This window comes from Oryzias melastigma, linkage group LG16, assembly GCF_002922805.2.
Source record: "Oryzias melastigma strain HK-1 linkage group LG16, ASM292280v2, whole genome shotgun sequence".
Classification (NCBI taxonomy): domain Eukaryota; kingdom Metazoa; phylum Chordata; class Actinopteri; order Beloniformes; family Adrianichthyidae; genus Oryzias; species Oryzias melastigma.
In genome coordinates this window covers 28,851,060-28,862,987 of record NC_050527.1, presented here as the reverse complement: position 1 = coordinate 28,862,987, position 11,928 = coordinate 28,851,060, and the positions used below count along the sequence as shown (strand labels likewise).

Sequence of the window (11,928 nt, the reverse complement as noted above, 5' to 3'; positions counted from 1 at the left end):
AGTTGCAGGGCGGGGATGCATCATCACAGATATATGTCAGTGAGAGCTTTTAAAACTAAGATCTGCCTGTGGGAGAATCAGATGAAACTTTATACACTACAAGCAAACTTTGGCCAAAGCAATAACTAAGTGCAGGCATGCAAAATCGAGTGGCTAACAATAATAGTAGTAATAATAATAATAACACATATTAATGGCATAATAAATAATATTTAAATAAAATTTATGTCTCTTTTCTGTTTGCAGGTAAATGTGAAAATTAGCTTATTACACAGGTGTAGAAAATATTGTGTATTCTCCTGATTTTCATAATACAGAGCAGATTCAGTGAATCTCAGCTGATAATATATGAACATCAGGAGAAACAGAATCGGACCCACCAGAAAGAGAACTGGGAGTTCTGCTTTCACAGGCTAATACATTTGAAAATAAAATAACATAACTATGAATAAATCAACCATTCAGGCCTTGGAGTAGCAAGAAAAAGTGCATAGAAAATGTATTTACTGCTCATTTTGCGACACACTGATCTAGTCTAGTGCGCCCAAGCCAGATACCTGCATCTTTTCTTGGATGCAGGTATCTTGAATTCATCAATGTCGGGGCTCAGAGTTTGAGCTGAAGAAACCTTCATTATCAAACAAAGGTGTCTGTCAGTCAGACGTCTCCTGTGAGAGGTTTTTGTCATCTTCATTGAGGAGAAACATACAAAACAACTGAGCAACTTTGGTTTGGAGCTGAGGCATCGTGTCAGGGATGAACTGTAGAAACTGTGCGGCTCCAAAAGCGTCAGACTTTGACTTCAGCGTTTCATCACACTGGAGTTCAATCAGCTCCATTTGGAGGTTGGTTTGTGCTTTTTCCACATGCGAAAGGATTACTAAGCAGTTCAAATCTAGTTTTCTGGACATCAAAGTCGCCAAATCGCCGGCTAAAGTCAGCGCAGAGCACACTGAGTTTCTCAGCAAACTGTGCACGCACAGCGGTAGAGATCTGCATTTTTATGGTTTGGCAGCAGGAGAAATGGCCAAAGTCTGCTTGAGCGTATTAAAAGGTTCATCTGATTCTCCCACAGGCACATCTTAGTTTTAAAAGCTCTCACTGACATATATCTGTGATGATGCGTCCCCGCCCTGCAGCTGCAGGTCCAGGGCATCGAGGTGGCTTGAAAAGTCATACAGAAAGACCAGCTCACACTTTGGCCACTTTTTAGTAGTGTAACACAGTGAGAGCTGCAGTTTGAGGTCGCAGTGTGGTCTGGGGGAGAGGCAAGGGGATGCGGGGTGAGCTGGGGCTGTCAGCTCAAGGATTGCGCAAGAAGACGGATCACTACCTTCCTACATCGAAGACCGCTACCATAGCAGAGCATTATGGGATTTGTAGTATAAATGGTGAATGCGGTGTTACAGTGCTGCCACCGTGTAATACCGGCGGACCAGCTCTAATTTTCATTTGAAATTGCCTCGCAGCCCAAATATAATTACACTGCGGGCCAAATTTGGTCTCTTACTCTGAAGCCTCTCACTCTACAGCCTTTCACTCTACAGCCTCTCAATCTACAGCCTCTCACTCTACAGCCTTTCACTCTACAGCCTCTCACTCTACAGTCTCTCACTCCACAGCCTCTCACTCTACAGCCTCTCACTCTACAGTCTCTCACTCTACAGCCTCTCGCTCTGAAGCCTCTCACTCTACAGCATTTCACCCTACAGCCTCTCACTCTACAGCCTCTCACTCTACAGCCTCTCACTCTACAGCCTTTCACTCTGCTGCTTCCTTTCTCTAGGTCGACCAGACAGCTGGGCAGAGGGAGGGGGGTGCGATTTCACCTGATGGAGGGGGGGAAGAACCTGGTGGCTTTTTCCTCTGGGCTGCTGCTGGCCTCTCTGTACGGATTCATGGCCGTCTTACTACAGAAGCAGTCTTTGTGGTTTTGCGTCTACACCACGGTGACGCTGGCTGGCCTGGCGGCGTTCAGCATGGGACTGTCAGCAGGCGCCCGCGCCAACATCATGGTGATGCTGCCATCAATGTGTTCAGGTCAGTATGAGGTCACCGCTCGGACCCGGCTGACGTAACAAAGTAACAAAGAATTGTGTGTGTGGGCGGAGCCTGTATTCATGCTGCTTCTTGACTCTTTCAGCTCGTGGGAGGAGCTTCATCCTGCTGTTGTTTATGTCGCTGCTGCTGTCTGGACCGCTGGACAACACGCTGGAAAACACAGAGCGGGCCGCCTCCAGCCTGCTGTGTGGAGCCGAGGTGGCAGCCAATCAGACTAAAGAACTGATGCAGAGAGCAGCCACGCCCCTTTTCTGTAAGACACGCCCCTCTGTTTGTTTTAAATCACCATCTCAAATTCTGCAGCCGTTTCTGTGACCAGTAGGGTCAAAATGATCAGAATCTTTACTGATTGATGGAGTTTATATTACAGTAACTTTCATTTTCAAAGTGACTGATCTTCAGTGAACTCTTCCTGATGAGAAACGCTCCGAGTCAGCCTCAGTTTGTCGTTGCAGCCGTGTTGGATGACATCAGAGAGATCAGCAGGAACGCTCGCGCCGTCGCAGGACGAGTACAGAACTTCATCAACGCGCTGACAGACAGCGTTCGGCATGTCGGTGAGCTGCTCCTCACGGTCAAGAAGACGTTGACAGATTTTGTTTTGAAAAGATTCTCTCAAAGAAAATCAGCTAAAATGTCAAAGTTACTTAAAGCTGTACTTGGAGCAGTTTAGGGAGGGTCTCTTCATGCCGTGACTGTATTTGTCAGAACACCTTTACCACAGCACTCTCTAACTTCTCCCTCCAGCTCTGGGGAAATGGGTTCTCAAAGTTCTACAAGGTCTTTGAAAGTCTTAACCTGTCTGAACCTGACCTGCAGCTCGCACTCTGAGGAACGTGCTCCACTTCCTGGTGGACATCGGGGACATCTGCAACGACAAGCTGGGCGTCCCTTACAGGAAGTGCCAGGAGCTTTTTGCCGGGGCCCGCAGTGACTGCACTGACCTGCTGGGAGAATTCAACTTCCTGTGTGACATTGTGGACACCTTCCTGCCGCTCTGTAACATTGCTCGCGGTGCGTTCACCTTTGGACTCAAAGAGCCAAACGCCTTTCTCCGGGAATGTTGCCGTGACCTTGACTGACCCTGTCTCCTCAGCCGGGGAGTTCTTCTGCATCATCCCCTCCTATGTGGCCACGCACCTGAAGCAGCGGCTGGCGGATCGTGAGTTCCTCCAGGTTCTAAAGAACGTTTGTGGTCTTCGTTCAGCCTCAGCTGATCGGTCCGTCTCCCTCTTCCAGCTACAGTCGCCGCTTTCAGGAAGATGATGCGAGAATTCGACTTCAACATCTCTGCATCCGTGAAGCTGGACCTGGACGTGAACAGCAGCCGCTCCGTGCAGCAGGTTTCTCAGGACATCCTGAACGAGATCTCCTCAGACCTGAGAGTGTTGGAGAAGCTGAGGGAGCCGCTGGTGTACTGCAGCTTGGTCCTGCTGGGCTGGTCCTTCCTGAGGTCCGGCCTCACCTTCATCTCAGCCCAACACTTTCATTAGTAACCAGATCAGCAGCAGTTTGGTCAGAACCAGGATGTTCCATGATGTTCAGATTCCAGATAAAAAATTTTCCTAAAAAAATATTCTTAGTTAGTGTTTGGGACAAAAGATGTTTTGACATAAAATGTCAGATTTGTTTATGAAACAATGAAAGATGTGTCGAGTCTGAAAGTGTTAAAGAAAGTTGAACTTTTTTACATCGTCAGACTGAAGGTGGCGCTCCAGGAATCTTCGTTGGTTCAGTTTCACACTCGAATGCCTGATTGTGTCGTTGTTGTTGTGCAGGGCTGTGCGCTACAAGCGCAGGTACCTGCGTGAGCTCGACTTCGATAACGTCTACATTACGGCTCAGTTCAGGCAGCTCGACGAGCGCCTGCGCTTAGGGGGCGGAGCTTCAGTGCTGCCGCTGACACGCAGAGAGGCCAACACCTACATCAGCCCACGTCAGTGCACGCGTGTGTGCATGTGTGTATATCTGTGCATGTTTATCAGTCCTGTCCTTCCTTCAGTGTCATTGCAGCTGTCCTTCAGGGAGCGGCGAGCTGTCCTAGTGGGCGTGGTCTCCGTCCTCAGACACATGCTGATGGGCGGCCTGCTGGTGGTTCTGGACTTCCTGGTGTTCTGGATTCTGGATCAGGTTCACCTACAGGTGAAGGGGGACATGATCGCCCGAGGTGAGAGGCGACCTGTAACAGCATGAGCCGGTACTCGGGCTGAGCGGTAACCATGGCAACGCCCCCTCAGCTCCGGTCAGAGTGGCGGTCCAGGTGAACGGGTCGGGTTACGCCTCGGACATCTTCAGAGACCTGGTGGCTTCGTTTGACATCCTGCAGGGAGGAAACGTCACCGTCATCAGCAGGAAGTGCCTTCTGGAGCCGCTACAGCCCGACGCCACCACCTGCTCCATCCTCGGTAGAAGATCACACAGGAAGTGACACCACACAGAAAGCTGAGCGCTGTCGGTCTGGTTGTGTCTCAGCACCTCACTAGAAATCTCAATACTCGAAACAAACAGGAAATGAGAATCTGTTGCAAATGTTATATAATGTCGTGCATGTAACAAGTCAACATTTTTTGAAGCACATTCTGAAGCGACCCCTGAAGGGAAAAGCTGAAAGGAAAAGAAGATTCTGAAGTGGACATGACGTCATTTGACTTTGTATTGACACTGAAATTGCTGAAGTTACAATTCCGAATTGGCATGGCACATACTGTCTTAATACAACTTACAGCACAGGTTTCAAAGTGAAGGCTTGGGGGCCGGATGTGTCCCGGGGGCCGGATGTGTCCAGGGGGCCGGATCTGTCCCGGGGGCCGGATGTGTCCCGGGGGCCGGATCTGTCCCGGGGGCCGGATGTGTCCAGGGGGCCGGATGTGTCCCGGGGACCGGATCTGTCCAGGGGGCCGGATCTGTCCCGGGGGCCGGATGTGTCCCGGGGGCCGGATCTGTCCCGGGGGCCCGATGTTTCCCGGGGACCGGATCTGTCCCGGGGGCCGGATCCGTCCCACCGGCCGGATCTGTCCCGCCGGCCGGATGTGTCCCGCCGGGCGATTCTCCCGATGTTATCTTGTGCTATTGAAGCAACAAGCAATTACTGAGGCTGAGAGATCCGTTATAATGATCTGTAGCTTTCTTTTCTTTTTATTCATAGTTATGTTAAAAAGTTACAGTTTTAAAGTTTTAAAAATGTAGTTTCAGAGTGTTCAATAAATGTTTATGTCTTTCAGCCCGCGACCTAAGGTGTGTTTTGGATTTTGGCCCCTGTGCGATTGAGTTTGACACTCCTGACTTAGATAAACTAATTTAAACCGTTACAGTTCCCCTCCCATTCACATAAATGCAGTTCCTATGATACTGAAAACATGGTTGTTAGCCAAATCTTTGAATTTCAATAGACTTTATGCAAAGCAAAAAATGAATTTAGGGAATACAGCTAGTTTTTAAAAGAACAGTAGGTAGACGCCCAAATGTAGAGATCAAAGATGAGTCCATTTCTGATCAAAGTTAACTAAAAAGAACTTCTTCTTCTTCACCTTTCGGCTTATCCCTTTCGGGGTCGCCACAGCGTAACGGCACCCACTGTGTCGCATCAGTGATTTGGCAGAGTTTTTACGCCGGATGACCTTCCTGACACAAAAGAACTAATATACCTAAAACTGTGCAAACATCTGCCCACTTATAGCAATATCCAAAAACATGAGTTTGATATTATAAATATCCACAAATTAAATTATATGTGGAATTACTGTCATCTACTTGTATTATTTATTACCAAACCATGAAGGTTTCATATTTACTGAGGATCTTACAACTGTCTGACGCCTGACGGTTATCGCACAAATCCCAGATAAAACAGATATAAGCTTCTGTATGATTTCCATGTGGGATTCCTCAGAGTAGATCCCGTCAGCAGCCTCAGATCTGCTGCGCTCCACTCGCTCCAGAGGACTCTGGACGACAGCAGAACCTTCAGGAACGTGGGAACCTTTGCTTTGTGGTGTTACCTTCAGGCTGTGACGACAGACGACGTGTCTGGTCATGATCCGAGCCACCATGAAGCAGGACTGAAGCTGCAGAGCCTGAAACATGAGACAATAAGATCTTTGATTCCGTTTCCTGAAGATCACTCCTGAATTCCTCCAAAGTGATGCAAACCTTTAGAGTTCCTGTCAGTTTGTGTTTCACAGAAAGTCCCTCTCACTCCTGTCGGCTCGTGGAGCTTTGAGGAGCTGACGGTCGGATCCAAAGACGACTGGAATTGTGGAGGAAAACTGTGTGAAGCATTGATTGAAACTTCTAGAAAGTGTTTGTTTTTCTTATGGAGTCGTGAAGTTGTAGCTGTGATGTTCTGCAGAGGCCGGCGCTGATCCGGGTTCTGCTGGTTCTGCAGGGTTCCTGCTGGCTCTGGCTCTGTGTGCGTCTCTGACCGGCGGCTTGGTGCAGCGCTGCCGGCGGCTCGTCTGCGCCTCCTACCATCCGGAGCGAGAGCAGGTACACGGGCGTGAGCGGACGGGCGTGTCTGTAGGCAGGAATCCAGCCTGTGTGCGCGTGCACGTGTGCGTGCGTGTGGGAAAACAAGCCTGATGAATGGCGGTGGCGTAAACGTTTGCAGACAGATGAGGAAACAGAACATTCCTGAGGGTTCTCACACAAACCAGAAGCTTCGTTTGCCTCGTGGAGCCTGGGTTGGATGGCTGTGGCTCAGCGGGAGAGCAGTCGTGTTTGTGGTTCAAATCCCTGGTCAGAGCTTCAGTCATCAGCTTCCTCTGGTGGTTGAGGACACCAGAGGAACATCTGACCTATGACCTCTGCAGGTCTGACGCCTCGTTCTCATGAGCGTATCAAAGCTCCTCTCCCATGAAAACAGCTTTTTACATGTTCCTCTGGTATTTGTCTGACATTTATAAAGAAAACTAGGATTAAAACTGCATTTCTGAGGTTTTTTATTCAAATCATTGTGAATCGGGAGCAGACAGAAAAAGCTGTTTGAAAAAGATCGTATTTGTGACGTAGAAAATTCCACAGGAGAAGAGTTTGATGGGAGTGGGACGGTAACGTAGTTTCTGCTGGAGCATTAAAGGGCTGTATCAAGTCTTTCAGAGTAAACTACGTCCGATAAATATCAAATATCACCAATGGAACAACAAAAAGCACATTATGTATAGAATATGAGGTATTTTTGTAAAATCTTTCTATACCCAGAAGTAAAAAAACTCAATCTCTGAGGCTCCGCCTTTCACTCCCTGAGGGATCCACCCACTTCATGATGTCATCCTAGAGCCAGCGTGTCACCCACAAAAAAATGAGGGAAGTTTGTTTTTGAAAGTACTGATGTCGGCCCACATACTCAGGCGTTTTTCCTCTAAATTCCACCGCTAGCTCGAGCTGCTGCTTTGCGGAGGAAGTGTTTGTGTTAGCTTGGGGGCGGAGCAGACTCTTCCTGAAAGGGGCTGTCTCACTCTGTGACATCATCACATGAGGGAGGGGCTGCTGCTGAGAGCTGGTTTTTAGAGGATCACTCCGAAATGTAAATCCCGCTGTGGGGTTCTTTATAGAGAGGAATGAACAGTAGAGTACACCTAAAAGCTCAAGATGATTTTTCATGGCACGGCTCCTTTAACGGAATGAGGATAAAATTCTTCTGTTCTCTAGTTCTGCAGTTTTATAAACAGAAAATCCTCCGACAGGTGTTCGCCTGCAGGTGTGAAACCGCTGACTCTGCTCAGTCGGTGGTGACACTCGCAGGCCTCATCTCCAGCAGATCCTGACATCTGCATCATGAATCAGGAGGAGATCCTCTGGAGTCAGACGTCCAGGCTAACGTCAGAACAAAGGCGTGAACGATCATTTTCTAACGACAAAATCCCCGGGGAGTCGTTGCTATGGCGACAGAAGTGATTGACAGGATTCAGTAGCGTTGCGGTAAAGATGTATTCAGGGACGGTCAGGTGTCTGCTGTAATGGTCACTCAGCCGCTCTGCCAGCACGCTTTCATCTCATCCAGTGGTCGTACCTGCAGGCTCACCTGGATGGACTCACCTTTGCAGGTGTAGCACCACAAGCCGCCTCTTCTCCTCCTTTTTGTGTCTGGTTTCCCTCAGGGAGGGATCAGTTCTGCCGGTTCAGATCTTTGCTGCCTGACTCCGCCTCCTGTCCTCTCAGAGATAGACTCCGCCCCCCTCCCTAACCATCACTTGCCTCAGGTGGTCAAACATGAAACCCACATGAGAGCAGCGGGAAACGAAGAAAGGTTTCCCTTCTCTGAACGTGGAGCTGCAGACACACCTGTGAGAACTCTGAAGGCAGAAGAGGCTCCGCCCTCACCTGCCTTCAGAACGATGTTTCCAGGGATCGGGGGAGGGGCAGCCAATGTGGGTGAAAGGTCACACTGAGGAATGAAAATGATGGCATGGAGACCTTCCCACGCCTGAACCGGGGCGGAGCTTAGGCGCCAGGCAGTCCGCAGGAATGAGCATGATGAATGCCCCGCCCACCAGTCACCTGGTTAGGTCGGCCTTCACACGCCGGGCTCTGGAAAGAAGCTGTGTTTTCACCTCCATCTTCATCTGCTCCATCATGGCGCTCCTCTGTCAGCCGCTGATGGTCGTACGACCTCAGAGCTGCAGGCGTGTGGGCACTGTGGCGGCGGCGCCACCCAAACAGGAAGGAGTCTGAGGTTTCCCTCTGTGCATCAGGAGAGGATCCTCTTCCTCCACCAGAAGATCCTGGATCAGAGGAGAGTATCTGGCACGGCTCTGAGGAGGGCGGCGGTCCGGACCCGAGCTCAGCAGGAGCGAGGAGGAGGAGGAGGAGGAGGAGGAAGAGGAGGTCTTCGGGCTCTGCTGATGCGGTACTAACGTACTTCCTGTTTGACAGCCCAAAGGATGATGGGAGTTTCTGTCCTTTCAGGTCATCATTTCACACAGATGTTTGAACTCTTCAGTTTAATCTGTTTGTGTTTGATGACCAGAAACGTTCTTTGTTCTTTCAAACTTTAAACTTTATTTAAATCTGGGCTTTCATTCTAATAGGAAATGTGTGTAAAGACATTTATGAAACAGCTGATCGGACCGGACAGAAAAACGTCTTGTTCTGACGTCTGACATGAAAGTTTGGATTCAAGCCTGAAGCTGCTGGAGTTTGTTGGTCTTCATCTGCTCGCTGACTCAGGTTACCTGGAGGAGCTTACCTGGTGCAGGTGTTGGGCCTGTCGTCCTCGGTCACCTGTTTGTCGTGTGGTGAAACCGTAACGGCGAGGGAGCCCGACACGGTGACCTGCAGCACGCCACAATGTTCAGGTAAAGTCCTGATGCTTCTCAGAGAGACGTTCACACCAAACTCATGAACGACTGACGGACTTAGGCAGGTGTGTGTGTTTGTGAGTCTTTGTTTGTGTGAGTCGGTGTGTGTGTTTGAACAGAGGGAGTTTTCTGTTGAATCAGCCGTTTGGACGACTGACTAACTGTAGTCTGAGGCCACGCCCCCTCAACCTCCGTCCTTCGGTTTGCATTGTCCATGAATCCAACATTAAACATCAAAGAACCTTTAAAAAGTCACACAGTTTGTAACTTTGTGATCCGACTGAGACGATCCAATCAGAACCTTGAAGTGTGAGGAAGATCTCAGCTGGTTCCTGCAGTTCTGTCTCCATCCCATCACAGAACCAGATCAGGGATGAAGGTCCGGGTTCTGCAGATGTTCAAAGTCAGATTTGTCTGTTCTGCTTTTCCACTGGTTTCATGGAGACGTTCTGTTCTCCTCTGGTTCTTTCCTCTGGTTCTCCTGCTGGTTTTTTCCTCTTGTTCTCCTGCTGGTTTTTTCCTCTGGTTCTCCTGCTGGTTCTCCTCTGGTTCTTTCCTCTGGTTCTTTCCTCTGGTTCTCCTCTGGTTCTCCTGCTGGTTCTTTCATCTGGTTCTCCTCTGGTTCTCCTGCTGGTTCTTTCCTTTGTTTCTCCTGCTGGTTCTTTCCTCTGGTTCTCCTCTGGTTCTCCTGCTGGTTCTTTCCTCTGGTTCTCCTCTGGTTCTCCAGCTGGTTCTTTCCTCTGGTTCTCCTCTGGTTCTCCTTCTGTGGTCCTCCGGAGAGCTGCTCAGCTTCCCGTCTGCTGCTTCCACGGGTTTCTCTTCCTTGTATTTGCAGGCGTGTTATGTCGTCCGTGTTTCCACAGTTTGGGAAGCGTGTGCTTCGTCTGCCAACGACCTCCGACCTTCCAGGAAGACGAGGAGGAGGAGGAGCTGTGAGTGTTTGGCCTCCAGGAGGACGTGGAAGCAGTCCGTTTGACGGTTTTTGTCTTCCTGCCTCTGAGAAGTTACACAACACGAACACAAACACTCGTTTCTGTGAAACAGGAGGACAAGGAGACACCAGAAAGAGCCACAAAAACTACACAACAGAGACACACTAGCTACAACACAACAACAGAAAGTTTACAAAACAACAACATCACAACAGAGAGGTCTGGAGTCCTGATCCAAAGCATTTGGACTCCTGAAGGTTCTCGTTTCAGAGACTCCAGTGATGAAGAGCGGCTGTCCCTGAACTCAGCAATCAGTACCGAGATGAGGAGGAGGGGGAGGAGGGTCTCCATGGCAACACACGGCCCCCAACCCGGAGGAGGCGAGGAAGACGAGTCGGAGCACAGGGACAGCAGCGTTTATGTCCTGGTCGGGTCGGAGCTCAGGTAGGACCGGTTCTGAAGATGTTAGGTTTCATCTGCTTGTCTGGAAGCATCACAGAAACGTCTGTTTTTCCAACCCGGCCAGCAGCAGTGAAGCAGACATGGACTACCAGGACTTCTCCGGCTCCGACGACTCTGACAGCGACGACTCTTTCTATCTGGCTCTGTCTCCAGAAGCCTTCTTCCTCCAGAACCGGTCTCCTGCTCCGCATCAGGACCATGAGGGTTCTGAAGCTCCGTCCCCATTAAAGTGATGAAACCCAAAGAGGTTCTGAATGTTTATGATGGTAGAGTCCAGTCTAAAGATCTTCCTCTGAGAGCAGATCTGCAGGGTCAAAGGTCAACAGGTATGAGGAGCTCTGAGATCTGTGATGAAGATGTGAGAACGTCTGTGTTAGAGCGTCTGCGTAAGAACATCTGTGTGAGAACATCTGTGTGAGAACGTCTGCCTGGGAACGTCTGCCTGAGAACGTCTGCCTGAGAACGTCTGCGTTAGAGCGTCTGCGCAGCTGAAGCCATCAGAACCCAGGGATAAAAGTGTGTGTGTGGGGGGGCTTGGTCCCCAATCTGCAGGTCCAGAGACTCCGTCCCGGACCTCCACACATGCACGGTGTGTCACTGGAGACATTCACACCACATCCGGGACACGAGGGGCTCTGGTGGACCTGCTCCCCCTGAGGAGGTTGGTGACCTCGCCGGTTCTGCAGACTCTGCTTCCGTTCATCTTTCATAGGAGATGTTCTCCTCTGTGCTCCACCAGGATCTAGATTAAAGACTTCCTGCTTGACTTGGACTCGTGACTCGTGAACAGAAACTCTGAGTCTGAACAGAAAAATCTCCAGGAAGTTTCTCTTCACATTCGGAAAGCGTGGAAACATTTGATCTTAAAACCAGAAAAAGCAGCGTCAGTGAGTCATTCCAGCTGCAGGAATTATGGGATGTCGACCATCATTCCCTCTTGGACCTTAAGGATCCACAAAGGAAACTTCTCAGCCACCGTAGTTTTATTATCATAGAAAATCCGTGAGAACTATTCATGTAAGGACACTCAAACACACGTCTCACCTTTCATGTCAGCCGACAGGAAGCAGCGAACCTTTCAGGTTAAAGGTATTTCACCGGAAACGGTTTTTATTTTGATGTGTGAACTCTACGGGGAGTTTCTGCCGTACTGTCCGGAGGCGGGGTCAGGAAGTGAC

The 11,928-nt window shown here is 49.6% G+C and overlaps 1 protein-coding gene and 1 long non-coding RNA gene across 11 annotated transcripts in view; one reads left to right on the top strand and one right to left on the bottom strand.

The window, feature by feature from the left end:
* The window catches only part of dcst2 (DC-STAMP domain containing 2), an 11,826-nt gene extending 817 nt beyond the window's left edge, over nucleotides 1-11,009 (top strand). The window contains exons 2-17 of one of the 10 annotated variants that reach the window (XM_024258332.1): nucleotides 1,787-2,040; nucleotides 2,144-2,314; nucleotides 2,517-2,618; nucleotides 2,881-3,075; nucleotides 3,158-3,223; nucleotides 3,301-3,514; nucleotides 3,840-3,997; nucleotides 4,064-4,228; nucleotides 4,299-4,466; nucleotides 6,229-6,360; nucleotides 6,446-6,546; nucleotides 8,751-8,905; nucleotides 9,226-9,353; nucleotides 10,192-10,288; nucleotides 10,559-10,732; nucleotides 10,815-11,009. In XM_024258332.1, the coding sequence (XP_024114100.1) occupies nucleotides 1,787-2,040; nucleotides 2,144-2,314; nucleotides 2,517-2,618; nucleotides 2,881-3,075; nucleotides 3,158-3,223; nucleotides 3,301-3,514; nucleotides 3,840-3,997; nucleotides 4,064-4,228; nucleotides 4,299-4,466; nucleotides 6,229-6,360; nucleotides 6,446-6,546; nucleotides 8,751-8,905; nucleotides 9,226-9,353; nucleotides 10,192-10,288; nucleotides 10,559-10,732; nucleotides 10,815-10,983 (2,449 nt within the window). In that variant the 3' untranslated portion in view covers nucleotides 10,984-11,009. Of the gene's footprint in view, nucleotides 1-1,786; nucleotides 2,041-2,143; nucleotides 2,315-2,449; nucleotides 2,619-2,880; nucleotides 3,076-3,157; nucleotides 3,224-3,300; nucleotides 3,515-3,839; nucleotides 4,229-4,298; nucleotides 4,467-6,228; nucleotides 6,361-6,445; nucleotides 6,547-8,750; nucleotides 8,906-9,225; nucleotides 9,354-10,191; nucleotides 10,289-10,545; nucleotides 10,733-10,814 lie in introns of those variants that run through there. The other 9 variants (XM_036215971.1, XM_036215970.1, XM_036215972.1 and 6 more) reach the window with 9 other exon arrangements.
* LOC118599836 lies at nucleotides 4,995-6,460 on the bottom strand. Its single transcript, XR_004949342.1, has 3 exons — nucleotides 6,211-6,460; nucleotides 6,060-6,134; nucleotides 4,995-5,127 (listed from the first exon to the last, which is right to left on the bottom strand). It is a non-coding gene; the product is annotated as an uncharacterized LOC118599836 (long non-coding RNA).
* Nucleotides 11,010-11,928: the final 919 nt, after the last annotated feature.